The following is a 26,599-nucleotide window of genomic DNA, read 5'->3' as shown; positions in this document are numbered from 1 at the left end:
CCATCTGTTCAACCAGTCTAGAAAAGGCGTAGGCACCTTCCTCTCATGCTGTACATCTAACCTAAGACCCGAGCAAAAGATTGCATTCTAGTACTTAAGGGACTTATGGACGTGTAAATCCTCAGAGCTTTCTTACTCCTGGAAGAAACTGAGGCTAATGTTCTAAGAAGGTAGACTTAGATACTAAAAGAAGAAAAGGAAAATATAAGAGAAAAAAGATCCACCTTGGCCTTGCATAAAGGAGGAAAGAGACAAGAATAAGTGAGAAGGAGGAATGGTGCATACACTGCAACAGTAACCTATTTGAAAACCTGAACAGAATAGCCAAATAGAACCCAAAAAAACACAATCGAAACGGCAGAAAGAAACTGGAAAAATCACTTTAGCGTATAAAATGTTTAATATCCGCTTTCGTTAAAACCAACTTCATCAGAAATACAATAAAAATAAACCCTTAAAATATTTAAATACCATAATCAATTAAAAGAACAATCAGCTGATTAAGCAGAAAATTAGCTTATAACAGGAAATAACCAAATATGGAAATACTGCATGAACATTTAAAAAAACACCATTGTAACAACACTGTTATAATAATAGTTCTAACAAACTATTCCTATCTATTGGTTTAGACAGAATTAATTTACGGTGTTTTAAAAAACATTTTAAATTAACTGATTCATTCAGCCCTGGTGGATGGTCTGAATGTAATCTAATCTGCCATAAAGATTCGCTGCTCTATAAAGTTCGAGTCCCCAGCTCTTCCATCATATTTACATTTTTCTAAAACAGTAAACGTGAATTTTTTGAAAAAAGTGCAAGATGATCACATCTTGCACTTTTTTCAAAAAATTCACGTTTACTGTTTTAGAAAAATGTAAATATGATGGAAGAGCTGGGGACTTCCAGAACTTTATAGAGCAGCGTGAATCTTTATGGCAGATTAGATTACATTCAGACCATCCACCAGGGCTGAATGAATCAGTTAATTTAAAATGTTTTTTAAAACACCGTAAATTAATTCTGTCTAAACCAATAGATAGGAATAGTTTGTTAGAACTATTATTATAACAGTGTTGTTACAATGGTGTTTTTTTAAATGTTCATGCAGTATTTCCATATTTGGTTATTTCCTGTTATAAGCTAATTTTCTGCTTAATCAGCTGATTGTTCTTTTAATTGATTATGGTATTTAAATATTTTAAGGGTTTATTTTTATTGTATTTCTGATGAAGTTGGTTTTAACGAAAGCGGATATTAAACATTTTATACGCTAAAGTGATTTTTCCAGTTTCTTTCTGCCGTTTCGATTGTGTCTATTTGAAAACCTACATACATCCATACTATGCTCATCATTACCTCACTGCTCCAGTGATTCTAATTCATGGAACAAGTTGCAGAGGCTTTAGACAAAAAAGAGTAGAGGTTAGGGAGATATTCATGGAGTCCAGCAGACCCTGAAGGGTGGTTCTGGCAAAATCTGTTCTAGATCTAGAAAAAGCATATTTTTTAAATGTTTGGTAAAAGTGTGAATGGCAAACCAATTAGCTGCCTCCAAGACCGATCTAGAATCAAGATCCTTGAAATGTGCAGCAGAAGAAGCTACAGCTATAGTTGAATGTTCTTTAACATGACCTTGGAGAGGTTTGCCATGGAAGGAATGACAGAAGGAAATATCAAGGAAAATCCATTTTGATATGGTCTATTTATGAACTACAAGACCTTCCATTTTTCTCTCAAGTGAAATAAATCACTGATCAGACTTTTTAATGCTTTTCTCTTACCTAAGTAGAATCTTAGTTGCCTGTGGATATACAGCAAATTCATTATTTTCCCCCCAATCTGAGGACTGGGGAAAAGGTAAAGCGGTAGATAAACTGATTAAAAGACAGTTCAGTAACCACCTTAGAAATAAAGGAAGAATTTGCTCCGATAGTCACCTTGTCTCTGTGAAAAAAAAAACAAGGGAGAGTAGACATGAGAGCATAACTCACAAACCTATTTGGCAGATTTTAATGCCACTAAAATGACTATTTTCCTAGTGCAAGTTTTCTAAAATGCAGAAGGAGCAGGATCAAACAGTGGTTACATTCATTTCTCAAAAACATAATTCAAGTCCCTAGGAGAAGGGATGGATATTCTGTGAGGCTTTGATATTTAGGACATCTTTGTATGAACTGTTTGACATCAAAACATGAAGAAAGAGAATGATCCACTTGTATGCAGGCTGAAATAGCCGACAAACTTTGAAGGAGATGTAGACTACACCAGAGCTGTGCAACTCACACTAGTATTTGAGCACAAATGAAATTCCTGAGTAAAAAGGATCCTGTACTCTGTTACAGCACCACATAGAAAATCTCTTCCACCTAGAAACATAACATTTTACTGTTGCAGGTTTCCTAGCCTCCTTTCTAACATGTAGCATGTCCTCAGGATAATTGGGTGTGAAAGGATTCAGACGCCTACACTCCAGACCGTGAGGATCAATGTATTTTGGTTTGGATGAATTAGAGAGCCCTTCTTTTGTGCAAACAAGTCTGTGCTGTGGGAAAATGTGGTGATTGCCCATGGCTAGATAGAAAAGAAGGGAAAAACAGTATTGTCTTGGCCAAAATGATGTAAAAAAATATTTCTGGATTGTCTTGTTGAATCTTTGGAAGGGCCTTTGGGATGGGAAAAGAAAGAGAAAGCATACAGGAATTCCTCCTTCAATAGCAAGAATAAAGTGTCTGTTTTCCAGGTTTCCTTGCAAAGAGCTCTACAGCAAAAATGTCTGACCTAATTACTCAGAGTGAATGCAAAAAGATCTATCTGAGGAGTACCTTACTGATGGATAATCTGAAGGAAGACCTGTCTATTCAACATCCATTCATACGGGTTTGCCTTGGATCTACTGAGATAGTCGTCCACTGAATTCATTCCTGAAAGGATATACACAGCATGAAGAAAAAGACTGTAATGAATAAGACAGCCCCAAACAACCACTACCAGCCTGTAAAGGTGGAATGGTTTTGTTCTCCCTTGCTTACCAATATACTACATGATAGTGGCACTGTCTGTTAGGATTTGAAGAGTCCCTGGACCCCAAAGGTGATGAAGAGTCTGCAGGTTAAATATCATGGCTTTCATTTCTCTAATTTATGCTTTTCCTTTCCTTGTTTGGACCAGACTCCCTGTACTTTGAACCCATTTGAACAAAATCTCAAGCATGGTCTGACGCATCTTTCAAGACCTTTTGAAGAGTTAGGGATATAAGAAACAGGACTTCTTTGCTGGCTTCCATTTCACTGATCCACCAGAACAGTTGTTAAAGGCAAGAGAGGAAGTGGGTATGAGAGAGTAGGTACCCCCAAATTTTCCGGAATAAGGTATCATTTGAAGTGTATATGCCATGAATACCAAGGCTCTCAGAATCTCTCTCTTACTGAGGTTATATGTAAATTTGTGAGGGATAAAAAAATACTTTGTCAAACTGAATTTTTTCCATCAGGCTGGATGAATTCAAAGGACACCCCAGAAACAGCAGAGACTGAGCAGAGTGCAGACTGGATTTGGTGAAGTTGAGTGAACCCTGGGTTGAGAACGAGGCTGATAGTAAATAATGAAGATGCCATTGAATTGTAGTGACCTAAATGAGAACGTCACCCAAATATGGATAGATATAGGCACCTTGGAGCCTGCAGAATGCTATGACAGAGGTTAGCCACTGCAAAAACTCCTGAAGCAGTGGAAAAGCTAAAAGCAAAACAATAAACTGGAAGTGAAATCCTAAAGCACAGACTCTCAAAACGTTTTGCAGTCTGGATAGATAGAAATATGGGCATCTTGAATTTTTGAACTTTTAAATATGCGTTCATTACTTATTGATTTATCTATTTATCTGTGTGACATTTGCTTACCGGGAAAGTCCGACTGGGCAAGAAAGAGCTCGTTTTCAATGGAGGCGTAAGGAGAAAAGTACCATGACCACAATCTTTCAAAAATCAGGTACAGATATTTTAAATCACAAAATGTCATGTTACACTACAAAGCATCAAGTACATTTATTTTAAATCACCAAGTTTCATGTTATACTACAAAACATAACAGTGAAAAAATGTAATGAGAAACACAGAACATATGTTTCATTGTAAAGTGCAATAAAAACAATAACATGAGTTGGAGAAAATACGCGAGGAAAAACTCAATAGTCATATTACTTGTTACATGGATTAGTACTGATAAAGGAGACCGGAGACAATTCTAATAAGATATTTAAAGACGGAATGCACACAGTGTAGATTTAGCGCTTTCGTTTTTAATAACAACTTCTTCAGAATAGCATACAAACAACAACAATACAAGACTGACCCATTTTATATCCCATGAACACCCAAGTACAATTAATTAATGATGTCATAATTGATAAATTAAGTAATTAATCCTTTTATACATATATTATATAAAGTAGTCATATACTTTCACAAAACAAGCTTACAAAATTTCTAAAAATTTCTAAAAACTGTTATAAATACATATATGATATGCAGTGTGGAAAAAACATTTATCATACTAGTCTTTGTAAATCAATTATTCATAAATAACCTTCCATTTTAAGCCTAAGGACAGAACTGATAGAAATACTAGTATTTAACCCTGGGAACTGTGCTGCATTAGTTTTTAACTGCCATCTAAGTTCCCTATTTTCCAAATAATCGTTCAGGGGACCCCCTCTATCCCCTAATGTAACTTGATCAAGCACTGAAAATCTAAAATTATGTCCTATGTTACTCAATATGGCTAGACAGTACATTTTTCATATCCTCCTTATTGATACCATAGAAGTGTTGGTACATTCTACTCCTAAGGGCATTAACTGTCTTACCAATATAGAAACATGGACACAGTACACATCCCTATATACACAACAGCCTTACTACTACAAGTGTATTTCTTTTTGTAGGTATGTTTCCCATAATTAGGTATAAATAGTTCCGTCCCTTCCAAAATATGTTAACATTGTGAGCAAAACCCACATTTAACCATGCCCCTGTTCCCGGGCCACTCTTCTTGTGTTCTTTCTAACATGTTTTTAATAGTCGTATCCTTTTTATACACAATACTAGGACCTGTTCCTACAGTATCCAAATACTCCTTGTTAGTACTAAACAAATTCCAATTGTGTTGTATTATATTACTAATATTTGTAAACTGATGGTTATATTTAAAAATAGCATCTCTATTAAATGTTTTATTTTCCATTTTATGTTCCCCTTCAAAAGGAATAACAGACCCTTTTCCTAATAAAGGGACAAATATCCCTTGTTTCCTCTTGTTTACTACCTCTTTCAAAATAATGTTAACGTACCCTAATGGATACCCTCTATTTGACAACATACCTTTTAAAATTTGAATTTGATCTAGAAACTCTTGGTAATCAGAAACCATCCTCGCCAACCTCACTCCTTGCCCTTTCACCAGTGCCTTCTTCTGGTGGAGGGGGTGAAAACTGATGAAATGCAGAAGTGAGTTGGAATATGTAGATTTTCTGAAGATGGTAGTTTCAAAACAATTATTAGATCTGTTTTTGTGAATAGTAATGTCCAGATAGTCAATTTTGTCAAATGATAGGGTATGTGTAAATTCAAAAAAAGTTGTACTTTCTTTAATGTATCCTAGAAATTCATTTAATAAATCCTCACTCCCATTCCATAAAATAACTATATCGTCTAGGTACCGCCCATAATATTTCCAAAGTTTTTCATAGGGGCTTGTAAAAATAAATTCTTTCTCCCAAAATGCTAAAACTAAATTAGCAAAAATGGGTGCACAAGTAGCCCCCATAGCTACACCTTTACATTGTTTGAATAGTTGTTCTTCAAATACAATTATATTGGTGTCCAAAATAATTTCCATAAGGCTCCTAATTGTAAGTATCCTGTCATGGTTCATTTCAGTATAACGACATAGGTATGAATAGAACCATTCAATACCGGTGTCGTGGGGAATGACAGAAAACAAATCCCTGACGTCTATAGTTACAAAAATAAGGTTGTGATTGTACATACTTTTATTAATCTTTTTCAATAGGTCCCATGAATCCTTGACAATCCAATTACAATTCGATAATATGTTTTTTAATTGAGTGTCAATAAATTTAGCTATAAAATAAGTTTTTGACGCCTTCGCATCAACTATGGGTCTAAGGGGGTGGGGTATTCAAATCCTTATGTAATTTTGGTATGCCAAAAGTAGTGGCAATCTTTGGACATTTAACTTCCATGTATAACCATTCATCTAATGTAATTTGTCTGCTTAGAAGACGTTCTTCAAACATTATGTCCACTTTCCTATATAAAATATTTTTCTCATTAATACTAATCTGACAGTACGTGTCGGTGTACAAAATCCCAAACATTTTATTAATGTAGGTATTTTTATCCATAATTACTAACCCACCCCCCTTATCTGGTTTCATGATCCTTATTGAATTGTTTCCACATATTTCTTGTAATAATTTAATCTCATTTACACTTAAATTATTTTCTTCATGAAACAACCTACCAGTGTCTTTAAACATCTTACGCATATCATGTTCAGACATCTTTTCAAAAGTTTGCACAATCGGACACAAAGGGGGATTAAAAGAACTAGATTTCTTACATACATTTACACTGCTGTTGTCAGAACCACCTTCTTTAAAACAAAATTGGAAATTTAACTTTCTTGTGTAAAGTTTTAAATCTATCAAAGCTTCATCCAAGCCTCCTTTTCTAGAAGGTACAAAGGAAAGGCCTTTTTCAAAAATATCAGCAATATCATTACTTAAAGTACAACCACTATAAATGTATACCTTAAAAATCACAATTTTTGTTCCAGATAATTTGAAACGAACTCTCCTCTGTATTATTGACATCACAAAGACCATTACATAAAACATTTTCCACATTCACTTCCTCAAATGGGTTAACAACAAATGTTTGTCCCAATACATTGGTTTGATCTAATATATCAAAATGTTCTAATATATTCTCCCCCTCCCCCTGTAGTTGAAATTGTGTTGCCCCATTCCCCCTCTCTGGTTCTTCAGCCTTTCTGACCTCCTCAGAGGGGGGAATTCTAAAGGGTTGGAGTCAGAGTCCCTGGTGTCAGGTGTTTGATAATTATCACCACCAAATTCTCTGTCAGAAACATCACAATAATTGTTAAACCTGTTTTGACTCAGGGGGGGGGGGGTGGAGGGTAAGCTCTATGTTCAGCATACTCCTTTTCATCTCTTTTTAACTTTTTTTCTTTTTTACTTTTTAACCCAGTTATGTATTGATCTACATTCTTAAAAACATTATCATACTGTGCTTTATAAAAATTAAAAAGCAAATCTGACTCAATACTGTTGTTAACATGCTTAATGTTCTCATTGAGATTTACCATTTTTTTGTCGTTCTCTTTAATAAGGCAATCCAACAGCTCACACCCATGTCTGTTAAACATTTGGATCAGTTCAAGATGTAGTTCTGAATTCTTAACTAGTCCCGTTGGATAACGCCAAAGTCGTAGTCCTTTTGGGATCTGTTCTCTCCTTTGGCACTCACAGAGGTAACTGTTTTCAAGTTGTAATTTACGGTACTCAAAGGTATAATTTTCAAGTAATCCAATTTGTTCGTTGAGGGAACCATTACTGTTTTGATTGTTCGATGAGTTACTGTTCCATTCGCGACCTCCTTCAAGCCACTGGCTTAACGTATTCCTTTCGTTGAAGGATGTAATACCCCTGTAAGTGCCTGCATAAGGTGAAGTCCGCTCCTCTTCTCTCCCTGTTATGCTTACTCTTTCAGCGTGCTGACGCTGGGCTGGTGTAATACCAAAACTGCTCGGCTCATCCTCTCCAGTATTGCTGCCCGTAAGTCTAGGCTGAAACCCAGAATCAGCCTGCGAAACACCCTTCTGTTGCTGGGTCAGCCTTTCCATAAGTGCAACCAAGTTACCGACAGTGCAATTCAAATTCGATAGAGACGTTGCCAACGACCCTCTCTTACTGAGGTTATATGTAAATTTGTGAGGGATAAAAAAATACTTTGTCAAACTGAATTTTTTCCATCAGGCTGGATGAATTCAAAGGACACCCCAGAAACAGCAGAGACTGAGCAGAGTGCAGACTGGATTTGGTGATGTTGAGTGAACCCTGGGTTGAGAAAGAGGCTGATAGTAAATAATGAAGATGCCATTGAATTGTAGTGACCTAAATGAGAACGTCACCCAAATATGGATAGATATAGGCACCTTGGAGCCTGCAGAATGCTATGACAGAGGTTAGCCACTGCAAAAACTCCTGAAGCAGTGGAAAAGCTAAAAGCAAAACAATAAACTGGAAGTGAAATCCTAAAGCACAGACTCTCAAAACGTTTTGCAGTCTGGATAGATAGAAATATGGGCATCTTGAATTTTTGAACTTTTAAATATGCGTTCATTACTTATTGATTTATCTATTTATCTGTATGACATTTGCTTACCGGGAAAGTCCGACTGGGCAAGAAAGAGTTCATTTTCAATGGAGGCGTGAGGAGAAAAGTACCATGATCACAATCTTTCAAAAATCAGGTACAGATATTTTAAATCACAAAATATCATGTTACACTACAAAGCATCAAGTACATTTATTTTAAATCACCAAGTATCATGTTATACTACAAAACATAACAGTGAAAAAATGTAATGAGAAACACAGAACATATGTTTCATTGTAAAGTGCAATAAAAACAATAACATGAGTTGGAGAAAATACGCGAGGAAAAACTCAATAGTCATATTACTTGTTACATGGATTAGTACTGATAAAGGAGACCTGAGACAATTCTAATAAGATATTTAAAGATATCAGAGACTGCATAATTAGACACCGTGAGGGGAAATTGAGTGATGCCTTAGCCTGAGAGATGGTGTTCACATTATGGTTACAGAAGGAAGAAGGATGGAGAGAAGGAGATTATAATAAGAGTGCAGGTAGGGGTCTTCAGGAAACTTAGGTAGGTAGGGAGGAAACAGAAAGAGGTAGAGGAAAGGTCTGCTGAGATGAAGTGGATAAGGTAAGTTAGTTCATAATTCCAGAACTCGTCTCCAAGTGCCCTCCTTTCTTGGAACACTGAAAAGCACATAATAGACCCCTTTTCTTTCTCAAAGGAGAGTGACAGGTTCTATAATTCTTTGACTGAAGTTGTCAGAAAGGATTAAGAGGACCAGATGTTGTTGGCATGAAGGGACCTGAGGAATTCAAGTGAAGTCTGTATCCATTTTTTAAGATGTCCATAACCCAAGCATTGGAAGTTACTGTTTTCTAAAGGAGAAGGCAAAGAGAAAGTATGCCTGAGAGGTTGAGATGGGACAGGAAAACAGGGAGGAAGATAGTCAGAAATTGAAACCTTTGTATGAGAATGATTCTTTGGCCCCTTTAAACTCAGACTTTGGCTTCTCTTGCCATTGCTTTTTGGAATTTTGTTTTTCATTTCTGCAGAGAAAATTTTTTATTTTTGTGGAGAAAGGGGATCGGACTTAGATATTTATTCTGAAACTTTGGAATATGGGAATTAAACTCGAATTATCCTTACCCCTAATTTCTTGAATACTTCAGCAGAAGAAGAATCAAACACAATGTCCTTATCTAAAGGAGCATCCAAATGTTTAACATTGATATCTTCAGATAAAGACTGGAGATGAAGGCAGGAATACCTCCTTAAGACCGACCTTGTAACTGCTGACCAAGAGGAAGTATCAGCAGCATCATATCCACACTTGATGGAATGCCTTGCCACCTGTGTGGCAGAACTGCTCATGCTTTGCAAGGAAGATTTTGAGTCTTTAATTTAGACGTATGGGGGATTCATAATGGTTACCACAAAGTGAACGCTATATGAACATTTTGTGTACTCTTTCTGAATTCAAGCACAGCCTTGCCACAATGCTTGTGCTGTCTACTCACTCAGAAAGGTTACACTAATGTACACACAGTGTAAACTTTGTGGTAACCTTTCAGAATCTCCCTTACTGTTAAAATAGCGGAACATATCCAAGCACATGTGTTTTGTGGTTAATGGCATAGAAAGCCCAAGCGGCATAAGTATATACTTTCTTTCTGTACCTGTCTGTGGCTTTTGGTAAGACACTGAAGAAGAAGTTTAGAAGCTTTATTTGACTAGACTGAAATAATTGCTGGGCCACAAGAAGGATTATTGTATAAATACTTACAGCTATCAAAAACTTTGTAATACCTGTCTGGTTTCTTAGGAGTAAGTGGCTGAGATTCTGCAGCCAAAGAGGCAGACATTAAGGTATTTTCCAAAGCTTCTAAGACAAGAGGAATAGCAAGGGTGGAATATCCCTGTGAAGAATTTTGGGTATCTTTTTTGTGATTCAAAAACTTGTATACCTTCCCATTTAAAATACTGCATCATTTAATGTAGAGTATTACAAAGTTCTTCATGAGAAGAGTCTTAATACAGTGTATTATCAGTTTCAGATTCAAAGCCTGTGGAAGTGTGCATACTCTAATATTATACTCAGGTTCTAGACAACACAAACACTTAGCATGCCTATCCCTACAAGGGATTTGCTGACTGCAGTCACATTTTTCCCTCTCTTACATGACATGGAATATCAGTATCAATAGCAAAAAATCATGAAAAGGAGGAAGGGTCCCCAATGGGGTACTTAGCTGCCCTTAGCAAAAGTAGCTGGAACAATTTGTACATCTGACAGTCCATCATTCTGACTAAGTCTTGCTTTGGGGAATAGAGGCAAGAAAGTTCAGAGAAATTTCATGTCTTTGTGTCCCTTAAGTACCAGCACATAATCTTATACATAGGTCTGAGGTCAAACAAACAGCATAACAGGATGGTGTACAAGCTTTTGCAGAGTGGCCAGATGTAAAATATCCTTGGTAGGATGTGCATTATCCTTGGTAGGATGTGCATTATGTGTTAGAATTACAGCAACAGTGATCTAAAGCTGAACATATAATGGTTCCCATCTTTGAGAATGAAATGTCAGCACATACATTAAAAGCCCTATTATTACAGTAGTTCCGTAACCACATGATGACTCTTTGACCAAAACTTAGCAATTCATGTTTGTTTAAAATAGCTAGAGGGTAACACTTTCAAAGTCCCTAGCAATAAAAATGGCTCTTGTAGATCAATATGTGTAATGTTTCTATTGAGCCAATGTAGCTAGATAGCATGTGCATACAATTACTGAGCACGTGCGAGAACAAAGCCATTTTGTACAGTCAGCCAGAGTGAGTGCAGTCATCAATGGGGATGCACATGCGAGTGTGTTTAAAGTAATTTTGAAGTAATGTGTGAGTCAGTTAACTTGAATACACATGTTCCAGTTACAGTTCCTGACAATGTTTATGTACAATAAATACCTTGAACCCATACACCATTTTATCGTCTCTTTTGAATGTATGAGACAAGTGACAGCTCCTATGACCATGTTCTCCATATTAATACATGTTAATGTGATACATTCATTTCTAAAACCGTGTTGAGCTTTTCTTGGTAGGTTATACTTTTTAAGTGTTTCAGAAGTTGTGTATAGATTACCTTTTCAAGCATTTTTGTTATGGGGCACAAAAATTAGACTAGCTGAAATGCTGGGATGCTGAGAGGAGGCTGTTTTGGGGATAGGGATAATTAGATAGTGTTTAGGGAATGAGGCTGTTGAGAAAGAGAGGTAAGAGATATGGGTCAGTAGTCTTCGTGAGCTTTATGCTGCTATTAAAGAAATGCTAAGTGTAAACTATGGGGATTAGGGTCTGCTTTCTGATCAAGCTTTTCCTAAAGATTTTGAACCGACTTTGGGATAACTTCCCTGAGGTAGAATGAGAAAGGGACAGTTGTAATATTTAAAGTACGACGTTTAAAGTCAGGTAGGAGGTATTATTATTATTATGATTATATAGTATAATGGCTTTTAAAAGTTGATATAGAGTACTTATAAAAAGTTTAAATTGATATATAGTTATGTTATTTTTGAGGATGAGCTACTACTTTTGGAGTTTTCAAAATATTCAGTGTCCTTTACAACCTTTATGACTCCAAAACTATTTAGGTTGGGAAATCATTACTGTTAACTTACTTCTTAGGTAACATGATTACAGATTTTTATTTTTAAATCTACATTTCTTTTATAAAAATAAATAAAGGAATTGTGATGGTCACAATTATTTCTAGCTTTCCAAATTTTCCATATTTTGCTTCTGTTCTTTTTTTATTAGGTTCCTGAGTGTAAGGCTGACCCTTGGACATTACTGTCCGTTTTATTCTCGTTTGTGTATTGGAAAAGTGTTTTTTGAGAAATACTAACACTAGTACTTAAAATAGGCTAAAAAAGAGATAGAGGGCTGACAAATTAACATTGTGAAGGCTATTAACAGCATCATTGGGTTTTGACTCTCAGCTCTTGAAGCAATTATGACTGGAGGTATTTTGTGGACTTTGAAGCTAAGAGTGGAAAATATGGGCAAGAGGTCACTTAAAGAGCTTGGTACAGTTATAATGTTTTTATTTGCTAAGGGCTGTTGCTAATGAAAAATCCAAGAATAATCTTTGCCAGTTATGTGGTTAACTCTGGGAAGCATATGGATATTCAACGGGTCTCCAAATCTTTCTTACAGAGACATTTGGTATAAGACCTTACCAGTAAAGCAAATCCCTTCCTACAGCCTCCTTAAAGTTTCAATGCATTACTCTGCACCCAAGGATTTTTGCATTTAAGGCATAATCATTGCTCTTACAAAATTATTGATTTCCATTTAGTTCTGTTACTTGTTCCTAGTTTGGTCATTAAAAGTGTTAAAAGACAAGACAAACTCACCCCATATTTACCATACTGTTCCAACAGATTTCTAGCATTCTTCAAAGCAGATGAATCCATTTCTTTTATCTCTTGCATCAGTTTCCCATTCACATTCATAAGAAGGGTAATCTGTTTTTCACAAGCAGCTATTGCTTGCCTCTTAGACCTTATCATGTACTAAAAGAAAATGTAACACAGTTAGACAATGCTTTATCATACATTAATACCTACAGTAAATGTAATGGTGATTATGAATAACAGATAAAAGTGAAATAAAATAAGGAATAATGCAGTCCTGAGAGTGGCTCACCATCAGCCCTTGAGGGGACCCCAACAGTTGCAAAAGACATGGCTAATCCTTGGTCTATAGTGGTGGCATGGACTACACCAAAGAAATCTGAAGAAAACTATGAGTGGTTTCCACAGCAGAGTTTCTCACCTGCAGCTGTGTCAAATTACCTGCCTGCTGTGTAGTGAAAGGCTGCTTAACAATTATTTTATTTTTTTTTTTGTGTGGATGGAAGAAGATCCAACCAAGGGACCGGTATTTTATTCCATGGTCCAGCTTGATTCCTGGGGAATAGTCAGTAAAACAGGAACATGCAAAAAGTCACATTTTCACAGAAAAAAAAGTAAAAGGCATGTTAAACACTTTCACAGCCCTAAAAGTAAAATAACCACAGTTTTTCCAAGAAAAAGTAATTTTAAACAAATTTTAACCACAAAAGTAAAAAAGGGGCACTCTCATTTAGAAGTACATACAAGTCATGAGACAGTCAACAAAAACAGTTTTTAGCCAGTACCCTTGACTACCATAAATGTTGTTCCTACATATATTCCCTAACTTGCTTGCTTGCCTCTGTTTGCTTTACTTATAATCCTGTTATTTTCTGTGATGTGCCCTATGGGCTCGGGTCATGGCTAAAATGAGACTGTTGACCAGTCCACAATGATTATCAAACTGTAAATAAATAAATAAATCTCAAAATGCATGCGCTCGAAGCACTCCTAAGTATGGGGAACGTCGACATCTGTGCAGTAACTGAAACCTGGTTCAAGGCTCCAGAGAGCACTCCAGCACAACTGGGCTACAACTCATATCACACATTTCGGCCACAGAATAAAGATCGAAACACAAAAGGAGGGGGTGTATCCATATTCATCAAGGATACTCACACCTCCAGGTTAGTGGCACAGCATGATACCTCTGAGATCATCCATGTGCAACTAACATTGGGCAAATTTGCAATGCAAATTGTGGCCTGCTACAGATCACCCTCCATGACCCAGGACCACCACTCCGCCTTTCTGGAGACACTGGAAAACATGAAGGTCCTACCGAACACCCTGATATTGGGCGGTTTCAATTACCCTACCATTAACTGGGAAAACTACTTGAGTACAAACTCCCAGGCTCAGTGCTTCCTGGAATTTATCAACTCAAATGCCCTGGATCAGCTGGTAAACTCCCCTACCAGAGGCCACAACATATTGGACCAGGTCATCACCAACATGGGTGACAGGTGTTCCCGTACCGGAGGTCAACCCGTCACTGGTTAGATCGAACCATAAACTAATCATCCTGGATGTCCACATCCCACCAGCACCCCCGAATAAGGAAACCACAATGAAAAACTTTTCTAAAGCAAACATCACCTTACTTAAGGCAGAGGTGGTAAGTTTCACAGCCGCCACACGAAAGGATAACACTGCCCAAGATGCAGAATTCTTTACAATTGCACTCTATGAGCACCTACAAGGATGCATGGATTGTGCCATCCCTAGCAAGACCAAGACCGACTCCCCTAAGAGAAGGAAACCAGTCTGGTGGACCCCTGCCATAAACAGGTTATACAACAGAGGGAGGAAACTAGTTCAGAAAAAAAGCAAATCCCAAGAAGGAAAGACATCCCTCATCAGTATCAGTAAGAAACTAAGGTCCCTCATAAAATCATCCAAGGCTAACTTCGAAAGAAAAATAGCCAAGGATTCGAAAGATAACCACCAAGCCTTCTTTAGCTCTGAGCTAGTGCAAAATAGCACAAAATATACTGAACCTACTGATATTGACAACATCCTGGCAGATAGATTCAGTGCAAACTTCACCTCCCTCTTACCTTCAAAAGGGCCCACAATACCAGAAAAGTGTAGTGTCCTGGAAATCACAGAAGCACAGGTGAAAACAGCCCTTTCAAAAGTCAAAACACAGCATCAATGGAGCCAGATGGTGTCCCAGGCTGCGTCCTGCACGAACTACAGAACGAACTAACTCCTCACCTAAACACGCTGTTCAACCTCAGCCTCTCCATAGGCTACGTGCCCATAGAATGGCGCACAGCAACGGTTATTTCGCTCCACAAAGGAGGGGCCACAACTGACTCTGGTAACTATCGCCCCATAAGCCTGACTAGCCTGGTCAGCAAGGCTATGGAGCGCATCATCATGGAACCCATTAACAAAGACATTGGGAACCTCCAAACACTTGACCCGACCCAGTTCGGCTTTGTTAAGGGCAGATCATGCCTACTAAACCTGGTTGACTTCTTCAAGACAATCACCAAGGCCATAGACGAGGGAAAGGTGATTCACACAGCCTACCTTGATCTCGCCAAGGTGTTCGACACCATTCCTCACTCGGGTATTACAGAAAAACTCACCAGCCTGAACATAAACCCCTACGCCACAAGATGGGTTGCCAACTGGCTTACAGACAGAACTCACATGGTAAGAATAGCGGGCTCCAGGTCCGACTCTAAACCAGTCACAAGTGGTGTCCCGCAAGGCTCGGTTCTGGGACCCCTACTGTTTGGCATATATTTCTCAGAAGTACAAGCAAACACAGGAGGACTATGGCTAACCAAGTTCACTGATGACTGCAAACTGTGAGACATAATTGACTCTCCAGCTGACACGGACATCCTTCAAAAAGGGCTTACTGAGACAGACACCTGGTGTCAAAGTCAAGGCCTCAAGCTAAATGCCAAAAAAATGTATAGTCATCCCGTTTGGGAAAAACAAAACACCCACAAATTACCACATAGGCGGCAGCCCCCTTAATACAGAAGTGGTAATAAGAGATCTGGGGACCCAGGTAGATAGTAATCTCTCCTTTGACAATCATATTGCCAAAGTAGTTAGGAAATCCTTCTATGTGGCCCATCTAATTACTAAGGGGTTCGCATCTAGAAATAAAGAGGTTATAGTGCACCTCCACTCGTCACTCATTTGGGATGTACATCACAAGACACTTCCAACAGCTGGAAAGACCACAAAAGCACCTCACCAAAGAGGATTACTGGCCTCAAACATATGTCCTATGCAGCCCGACTAAAAAACCTCCGGCTGTACTCAGTGGCATATCGCTTACTCAGAGGTGATCTCTGCCTGACATACAAAGCCATGTCCAACTCAGAATTGATGGACATGCTCCACCTAAAGAAATCCAAGTCACTGCGAGCCACACGCATTAGTGAGCTAAACCTCGTCACAACAATAAATAGAACATGCTGGAGGGATAGATTCCTGTCACAGAGACTCCCCATACTTTGGAACAAAATTCCTAACTACATTAGGTAGAGCCCCTCACTAACACTCTTCAAGAGAAGCCTTGACGAGTGAATGGGTAACAGAAAATACACCCCTGGGATCAATTCATTGGCTCTGCTTGACAGAGGTTCAGTTAATTAATCAATGGGGTGGCGAAAGCCAACACACTCTGGCTAGGCTGATAAATGCCCTCGGGCAGATAGCCTAGTACCTACCTATGAGCCTAAATGAATGAATATATTATATTGGTCTTCTGAACAACTTAATCTACCTACTGTACTTTGTTGTTAGCACTGCAATTATTAACAATAAAAAAATGATAACATTCCTTTTAAGTCGCACTGTTTCTTCATTTTGATACTAGAACTGCCTAGCCATATTTGAAAACCAATGATAAATTTTTTGTATTGATTCTGATACACCCCTATCTGACTTTTCATGCTTTCAATCACTCTGCCTTGAACAATGTTACACTATTTCATAAAGCTAAATAGTTTGGGGGCAATGGTTACAGTGTAGACTGTTAAGTGAATGGAGTAGTGGGAGCAGAAATGGAAAGTCCACTGGTTCTGTTCCACATTAAATGTATGCAGCATTGTTTTAATTTAGTTGTTGTATATTGTTTTCAGACACTAAATTATGCAGAAAAATACAATAACCCAAAATATGTGATAAAGTTACAGAATCTCTCACCACATTAACACAACACATTGGGCACATCACATTTTACATTTCTGCCTTTCCATTAAAGAATCACAGAAAATGACCCAAGTGAGTGGTACTTTTTAAACACTAATATCGAGTATGAATATTTGTATTAATAAGAGAAATAAAGTTGAAGCATAATCTAGAATTATTGACTGTTTAGACACAGTAACAAATCCGATAAGGGACACAACAAAATCTTGAGGCAAAACTCAAGAACATCTCCGGAAATCTGGAAGAGCTATGAATTATACCATGGCCTCAGCCAAAGCATTCTGGAATACTGAAGATACAGAAAAAAAAATAATTACCTATTATCCAGTCTAGGTTCCCAAGGAAACCAAAATACTAAATTATAAAAATGTGACTGCACTTCTTTTGACATTTGCATTTGAAAAGTAATTTCTCCAGTATTTATTTGAGTAATGTGATAAAGAATGCACTAAAGTATACAGTGTCAGATTATGATAATTATCTGTTTATAACTAACATTATTTGGGGAGCTTTGCCAGGCTCAAAGAATGCAAAAGACCCATTCCTATGAGAGTCCAGTTTCAAATAAAAAAAATTCCACGAATGTGTAAGGCATGTTGGCACTGATCTTGAAACCCAAATGTTTAGATATCAAGAAAACTACAAAACTTGGCTAACTGTATTATCATCTCCACAGAAAGCAGAACATTTACATTTCACCTAGCATTACAGGAAGGCACAAGTAGCACAAAAAAAAAAAAAAAAACACTTCTCCTGCCTACCAAAACTCCTCCTGTCCTTGCTACTGCCTACATGCACCATAAGAAAACTACATATAATAATTAATACAATAACAAAGTTAGGGACATTTGAACCAAAACCCAACATCAGTTAGATAACCATGCTGAATTATTATTGGTTTGTCTGAATCAGGCTTTTAGTCCATGTTTGCTAAAACATTTTGAATATACTTGTAGAATCTCTCATGACAAAAAGCACACCGTCAGTTTATTAGCTTACCTTAAACAGATGAATGTTTTCTTGCTTCTTTACTGGGTTCACCTTGATTATTGGGAACTTTTTCTTGGAGGAAATAACAGTGTATATTGAACATGCTGTGCTGGGATGACACAGAACTTGAATGCACAAACAAAAGAGAAACATTTTAAAATAACTTTAGAATTTGAGTTTGACTTCTACTTTTATATAATTTCTGAACATGTTGACATTCCAAATCAGTATAAAATCACGGATGGATCCTTAGCAAATGTCTTCAAGAGGCTATATCTAAGTAAATGCCTAGTTCCTTGCTGTGTGAAAGACTTAGCTTTAGCTCAGGGTTATGGCAAAATCTGTCATCAAAACAAATGCTACACTAATAAAAATGATTAATAAAAATCTAGAATTGCAGGGGCTAGTACCCTGGACCATCACTTTATGCAACTTACCTTACTACACAAATTCAAAACCGACAGAAAAGAAAAATTGCTTTTGTTGTGTAGTGACTTAGTTGTAGACATTTTGCCTCACAGCTCCAGGGTCCCACGGTTCAATCCTGATTTCCTATCACTGTCTGTGTAGAGTCTGTGAGTGATCCCAATGCCTGAATGTTCTTCCCTGGGTACTCAACTTTCTTCCACCTCACCAAAAGCTTTCCGGTTCAACAGTTACTCTATTCCACTCATACGTCTTGCATTCGAGGCTGGATTTGGACACAGTGAGGTCCTAATCAATGGGACACCGTAGAGGCTCTATTTGGCAAGTGCTAATGGAGAATAACATTGTGTAACAACAGAACTTGGTAAGAATGCCAACCTGTTTAAGAGATCTCTGACCCAAGACTGACAGACAGAGAGAGAGAGAATGATTCCCTGGTACTGGACAAGCAAGTCGTCTATGGAGAAATATGGATACACTGAAGCAGTGGATAGCTCAAGGGGTAAGACAGAGAACTGATAACATGAGCAGGACACACAAAACCTTAAGAACTACCTGAAATCTGGATGAGAAAGAATATAACAATATGTATCTTTTACATTTTAGGTTAATAGAAAACTCATATAAGGAAGGAGAGGTAACAAGTTGCGAAATGAAAGCGTTTTGTACCAGGGCACTATAATACACTGGTTCAGGAATGAAAGATCCATAACTGGTTTCCTTTCTTTGGCACTAAAAACATTCTTGAGTACAATCCTTTCCTAAATGAGGAGAAGGAACAGCTTGTATTACCCCTTGAAACAACATCTAATATACAACAAGTGGAAAGATAAGAGTCTGGTCTGGTGGATAAAGAGGAATCCCATGAAAAAGAGAAAGTTCCTCTCTTTGCTATCTGTAGCCTTGCTGGATCACATAAACAATCTGTTGCCAAAGAGAGAAATGGAGATTCAGACTTTCAGGTAGGATTAAGGGACTGCCAGGAAAGGGGAGTGGCTACAAGGTCCCCGATATAATCATTCTGACTTATTTGACTGTCCTTTGTTCTTTCTTTTTGGAACTTTCCTGCCATTGCTAATTTCTGCTTACTGGCATTCAACTGAGACTGTTTATTTTGCCTTTTTGCCAAAGTTAAATAAAAGAGCAGATAATTTCTTACAAACCTTAGAGAAGGACAGATGAAAAATCTAAGAAATTCCATGAATCACCTTTCCTCTTTCAACACAAGTTTTGAAAATCTTTGCCAAAGAATGTCCAGTAATGAAATCTGTATACAAAGGAGAATTCAAAATTTCATTTTTGATATCTTTTGGGAGGTTCGGAGAACATAGCCAGGCAAACTTTGTTAATGCTGTACCAGTGTTTGAAGTCCTGACAGTAGTATCTACAGAGTACTGACTTGTGACTTGAGAAACAGAAGAAACTAAATTACACAGAGCAATTTTTTTCCTCACAAGAGGAAACTGTTGCCAAAACATACCTCATACTTTCATAATTACTCCAAACAAACAAAGTCAGGTAGTCAGATAAAGGCCAGAACACCACCAAACAGAAAAACGTAAAAGAAAAACTGGAGTTCTGGACACCATGGCTTAAAACTTTAATGAACTTCAGTAAAAAAGGTATGCTTTCACGGAAAACAAACCTGCTTTTTCAGACTATATAAAAAGTTCCATAAACCACTCACATATATATAAAAATTTCAAAAAGACATTCTCCAATGAAAACAATATTTCAATGTAAAAACACAGCCCACTATAGCAAAGAACTAGCCAGTAAAGATGTGCTGTAACAACACAACCCTTACAGAGGCTATTTCGAGTTTTGTTGAAAAAATTTTAAGGAAAGTGTTTGACAATATTGATAGTGTGTGCTTAAAGATACTAAGACTTTTTTGAATGATTTCTACCAGTGGTATCGATCATATCCCATGGATAATGATGTGTATTTAGTGACACCTGACGAGATGTCTTTGTTCACTGTTATTCCCAATGATTTAAGTGCAGAGAATGTGAGGCTATACTTAAGTATGAACACTGATTTCACAATTGGGAAGATAAATTTGATTTTGATTTTTATTTTGATTGATTTGATTTTAGAAAACAATGTTTTTATATTTCACAATGAGGTTTTACTCCAAATAGTTGGAGTAGCTATGGGCACGGCTTGTGCTAATAGCTATGCCAACCTTATTTCAGCCCACTGGGAGCAAGTTCATGTTTTCAGCAATAACCCCTATACACAGTATTTCACTTTTTACAGGAGATTTGTGGATGATGTGTTTTTGTATGGACTGGCAGTTTAGATGACCTGACTGTTTTTGTTAAATTACCTTCATGGTACCACAACATTTCTGAAGTTCAGCCATCATGTTTCTGATAAATTTATAGAATTTTTAGATATGTATGTGTACTAAAATTGATGAAGGAAAAAGATTTGACACAAGTATTTATAGAAAACCATGCTGAAAGAATGCTTTATTACATAAAACCAGTATGCACCTGGTCATGTGACCAGGAATGTATTTAAGGGACAGTTTTTAAGAGCCATACAAATCCACAATGACAATGTGGAGTTGCAAGTTACTCTGAGCAACATGAAGAAGGATTTCTTAGAACAGGGGAAGTTACTCTGAGCAACATGAAGGAGGATTTCTTGCAACAGGGGTATACTGTAAGTGATGTTGACAAAAGTCTAGCAGAGGCATGGTCTGTTTGAGATACAGTGGGGTGACCATATTTTTCAGACTCAGCTGAAGTAGCTGTGGTACCTAAACAGACGAGTAACTGTTCTAATAAGAATAGGTTTCTCCTTACTTATTCAAGTAACATTAACATTACTTGTGAGGCTGTTAAAAAATATTGGTCATTTTAGGTTCATAGGTAGATACTAGGCTATCTGCCCTAGGGCATTTATAAGCCTAGCCAGAGTGTATTTGGCTTCCGCCTCCCTATTAGATTAGCCTACTGTGCCTCTGTAAAGTAGGTCACAGAAGGTACCCTTTTAAGATTAGTTTACTGTGCCTCTGTCTAGCAGGGACACAGGAGAGATCCCAGGAGTGAATTTGGAATTTCCCATCCATGCGTCCAAATTTCGCTTGAAGAGGGTCAGCGAGGGGCTATGTCTAACATGAACTGGGATTCTATTCCAGAGTGAGGGGAGCCTCTGGGAAATTAATCTGTCCCTCCAGCATGTCCTATTTATTTTTGTGCTGAGGTTTAGGTCCCTGGAGCGTGTAGCTCTAAGGGACTTGGATATTTTGAGGTGGAGCATGTCCATTAATTCTGGGTTTGACATGGCTTTGTATGTCAGGCATAGATCGCCTCTGAGTAGGCGGTAAGCAACTGAGTAGAGCTGGAGTTTCTTTAGTTGAGCTGCATAGGACATCTGTTTGTAGCCCATGATCCTCTTGGTGAGGCACTTTTGGGGTCTCTCCAGTTGCTGCAGGTGTCGGGTAAGGTGCATCCCAAAAGGGGCATTGTATTCAATTATGGGCCTGATGAGTGACGAGTAGAGGGGCACAATGACCTCTCTTGATCTAGATGCGAACCCTTTCCTGATAAGGTGGGCTATATAGAAGGTCTTTCTAACCACTTTGGCAACACGATTATCAAAGGAGAGATTACTATCTACGTTGGGATTACCACCTGTGTGGTAATTTGTGGGCACCTTGTTTTTCCCAAAGGGGATGACTATGCACTTTTTAGCATTTAGCTTGAGGCCGTGGCTCTGGCACCAAGCATCCATCTCTGTGAGACCCTTTTGGAGGATGCTTGTGTCAGCTGGAGATTCAATTATGGCCCCCAGTTTGCAGTCATCTGCGAACTTTGTCAGCCATAATCCCCCCGTGTTAGCCTGAACCTCAGAGAAGTATATACCGAACAAGAGAGGTCCCAGAACGGAGCCCTGTGGGACGCCACTTGTAACTGGTTTGGATTCGGACATGGCACCTGCGATTCTGAGCATGTGGGTTCTATCTCTGAGCCAGTTTGCAACCCATCTTGTGATATAGGGGTTGATATTTAAGCTGGTAAGCTTATTTATGATGCCCGAGTGGGGTATTGTGTCGAAGGCTTTTGCGAGGTCCAGGTAGGCTGTGTGGACTACCTTGCCCTCATCTATGGCTTTGGTAACTGTTTCAAAGAAATCAACTAGGTTTAAAAGGCAAGATCTGCCCTTAACAAAGATGAATTGGGTAGGGTCCAGTGTCTGGAGGCTCCCAATGTCTGTTTATGAGTTCCATGATAATACGCTCCATAGCTTTACAGACCAGACTAGTCAGGCTTATGGGGCGATAGTTTCCATGGTCCGTTGTGGCACCACCTTTGTAGAGTCGGACGACTGTAGCTGTACGCCATTCTCTGGGTACATATCCTGTAGTAAGGCTAAGTTTGAACAGTGACAATGTGAGGGTTCAGTTCTTCTTGGAGCTCGTGTAAGACACAGCCTGGTACACCGTCCGGTCCCATAGATGCTGTGTTTTTTGCTTTGGAGAGGGCAGCTTTCACCTGTGCATCTGTGATGTCAGGGAGGTTACATTCAGTTGGGATAGGCGTTTGCTTCTTTGGGGGGGAAGGGGGAAAAGTTTGCGCTGAATCTGTCTGCCAGGATGTTGGCTATGTCTGTAGGTTCAGTATATTTTGTACTATTATGCAACAATTCAGAGCATATCTGGGAGTTTCCGCCCATGTTTCTGACATAACTAAAGAAGGCCTTGTGATTATCTTTAGTGTTTAGGGCAATTTTTCTTTCGAAACTGGCCTTTGATGATTTTATGAGGGATCGAAGTTTCTTGCTAATACTGATCAGAGATGCCTTGCCTTTTTGGGATTTTGCTCTGGCATGTAGTAGCTTCCTCATTCTGTTGTATAACTTATTTATGGCTGGGGTCCACCAGACCGGTCTCCTGTTTTTGGAGGAGTGAGTCTTGGTTTTATTTGGGATAGCACGATCCATGCATTCCTGCAGGTGCTCATAGAATGCATTTGTAAAGGATTCTGCGGATTGGGCTGTATTATCCTCTGGCCCAGGGGCTTTGAAGGATTCCACCTCAGTCTTGAGAAGTGCAAAGTTGACTTTTGAGAAATTCTTTACAGTGATTTCCTTGGCTGGGGGTGGGGACGGGATATGGATGTCCAGGGAAACTTGTTTATGGTCTGATCTTACCAATGAGGGGTTTACCTCTGGTGTGGAACATAGAGTCCCCATGTTGGTGATGACCAGGTCCAATATGTTGTTCCCTCTTGTGGGAGTGGTGACCAGTTGTTCCATTGCGTTAGAGTTTATAAATTCAAGGAACCGTTTGGCGAGTGTGTTTGGGCTTGAGTAGTTTTCCCAGTCAATGTTTGGGTAGTTGAAGTCACCCAATAACATAGTGTTTGGAGAGACCTTCATATTCTCCAGTGTTCTCAGGAATGCCAAGTGGGGTTCCTGTAATAGGGAGGGTGTTCTGTAGCAGGCTACAAACTGAAAGGCAGTTTTGTCCGCTGTTAGTTGCACATGGATGGTTTCCGATGCTTCGTGCAATGCCAATAACCTGGAGGTGTAGGTATCTTTGATGAATATAGATACTCCCCCTCATTTTGTGCTTCGGTCTGAGTTTTGGGGCCGAAACGCATGGTATGAGTTATAACCTGGTAGTGCTGTGGTGCTCTCAGAAGCCTTGAACCAGGTTTCTGTTACTGCGCAGACATCAATTTTCTCCACACTGAGGAGAGTCTCGAGTGCGTGCATCTTGAGGTTTAGACTTCTTATTGGTTAATTCAGATCTCAGGAGAGTTTTAGATGATAAACCCCTGTTTCCATTTAGAAATAACTTGTCGCTGAAGCAACAGTTATGTTATAAGAATTTTGAACAGATTCCTTTTGATGTATCAGATAGATGTGGGACTTTCGGTGTGGAATATGTAAGGCTTGTCAATATATTTGGAGTTGTACCTCTGTGGTACACTCGCAAACTATGCAGGAAATTAGCTTCGATTTTTATGCCGATTGTAAAACCAAGAATTTAATATATTATGCTAAATGTGTGAAGCTTTCTACATCAGGAAGACCAATAGAATGCTTAAAGAAAGGTTCTAGAACACATAGGAACATACATTATCAGAAGGGTATGAGTGCATTAGCTCAACATGTTAAAGAGAACAGGAGCAGGCACAGTTTTAAGTTTCTTGTATTAGAATTAGTGTCTGAAAATTTGACGGGTGGGGACTTTAAGAATATCACTGAAAAGAAAGAAGTAAAATGAATACTTCTTTTGAAAGGAAATGTATTTACCAGGGCTGAATGAACATGTGTCTTTAAAGCCGGTTCTTAAGTCTCGGCTCCTTAAACATTAATATTTAAATGTCAGAGAGGTGTGTACCTTTTTCATGATACTATTGGTTCTGATAACTTTTCCATGCCAGTGTTTTAATATTCATGTTTTTAAAGGGGTGTGTTGATACAACACATCTTTACTGGCCAGTCCCTTGCTTCAGTGGGATGTGTTTTTAGACTGAAAGATTGTTTTAATTGGAGAATGTTTTTTTAAATTTTTATATATATATGTGAGTGGTTTGTGTAACTTTTTATATGGTGGTCTGAAGAGCGGGTTTATTTTTCACAAAAGCGCTTACCTGTTTTACTGAAGTTCATTAAAGTTTTAAGCCGTGGTGTCCTGAGCTCCAGTTTTACTTTCATAATTAGTCAGGATAAATTTCAACATAAGAGTCTGACAGTTTAAAATTTTATAAATCAAAGTTGCAAAAGCATACCCTTTTTTCCGAAAACTTAGCAAAAGCTTTCCCATCCTTTTCAAAAGAAGAAAAATTAGAATTAATAAAATGTTTAGAGGTAACTAGATTTATTAAATCTACACCTGCAGGGTCAGGTCTGGGACTGATACATAAAAACTTGAAAGACTGAGGAACTTCATACAATCTGTCTGCTCTTTTTTTTTTTTTTTTTTTTTTTTTTTAAGAGGCAGTAGGCTGTCATGTCAAAGAAACTGCAGGTTGTAACAAAAACATCATCCAAGTCTAAAAGAACTGGAGAAATATGAGAATGTTCTAGAAATTCTAGTTGAAATGAATCATATTATTTTAGAGACCGAGAGATCTCAGTATTCTCTCAATGAAAACATCCTGGAAACAGAGAATCCCTCACAGGGAGAATTAGATAACACACTCTCATCAGACTCTGAATCAGATATCTGGGGAGAAAAAACTACATCTGTCCCTTCGCAATGCCCTACAAAAATTCCATCTCTTAAACTTGTTTGGGGAAGGAAGAATCATTTTTTCTTTTGGCAGAAACTGCCTAATAACAAGGTTCAAGAGTCAAGACCGTGAGCCAAGCCCAATAAACTACTTTTGTCCACAGTAAATGACACAGGAGAAGATAAATGTGTTTTTCTTTTTCTTTTTTGACAGAAATTTCTGAACAAAAAAAAAAGGGCCTAGTATTGTCACAACAACTTTCCCAGAGACGGGCTGACTCCACTCCCTGAGGGGACCCCAATGGTCGCTAAGAACGTGGCTAAACACCAAACATCCATAGAAGCTGCATGAACTACACCAGAGGGATCTGAAGAAAAAAATGAGTGGTTTGAGGAACCAGCTTTGAACACAGTCACTCTCCTGTGGCTGAAGCAAATTGCCAGCCTGTTGTGGTAGGAAAGGCTACTTAACCATCTTTTTTTCTGGATAGAAGAAGGTCCAACCAAGGGACCGGTACTTCCTTGGTCATGGTCAAGCCAAAAATGGTGCTTGATTCCTGGGGAAGTTTAGCAGCAATAGTCAATAAAACAGGAATGTAGCAAACAGTCACCTTTTCACCAAAAAAAACAGTAAAAGCCACTTTAAAATCTTTCCCCAGCCCTCAGAAGTAAAATAACCACAGTTTTTCCACAGAAAAAGTAGTTTTAAATAATTTTTAACCATAAAAAATAAAAAAAGGTGTGCTCCCATTTAAAAGTACACAAAAATCATGAGACAGTTAACAAAACAGTTTTCCATAGCTTAAACTTACTTCTTTATAAGATTCAAGCAGTTTTATGCAATACAAATTACTTAAAGATTTTTCCCCAGAAGGGAACTTATCTCTCCAGCAATGTAAAAGTGTT

General features: G+C 38.1%; 1 protein-coding gene across 6 annotated transcripts in view; it reads right to left on the bottom strand.

Moving 5' to 3' along the window:
- Positions 1-26,599, bottom strand: part of CCHR12.PART0H20orf96 (chromosome chr12.part0 C20orf96 homolog) — a 599,743-nt gene that overhangs the window by 455,661 nt on the left and 117,483 nt on the right. For 4 of the 6 annotated variants that reach the window (XM_044090313.1, XM_044090315.1, XM_044090312.1 and 1 more), the window contains exons 4-5: positions 18,079-18,194; positions 12,853-13,011 (exon numbers count right to left, since the gene is read on the bottom strand). In XM_044090313.1, coding sequence (XP_043946248.1) covers positions 12,853-13,011; positions 18,079-18,194 — 275 coding nt within the window. The remainder of the gene's footprint in view (positions 1-12,852; positions 13,012-18,078; positions 18,195-26,599) is intronic. The other 2 variants (XM_044090317.1, XM_044090316.1) reach the window with 1 other exon arrangement.

Source organism: Protopterus annectens, chromosome 12.part0 (assembly GCF_019279795.1).
Source record: "Protopterus annectens isolate FY-2018-M chromosome 12.part0, PAN1.0, whole genome shotgun sequence".
In the NCBI taxonomy this organism is placed as follows: Eukaryota; Metazoa; Chordata; order Ceratodontiformes; family Protopteridae; genus Protopterus; species Protopterus annectens.
Note: the sequence above shows the minus strand (reverse complement) of the source record. Positions and strands in the feature narration are given on the sequence as shown.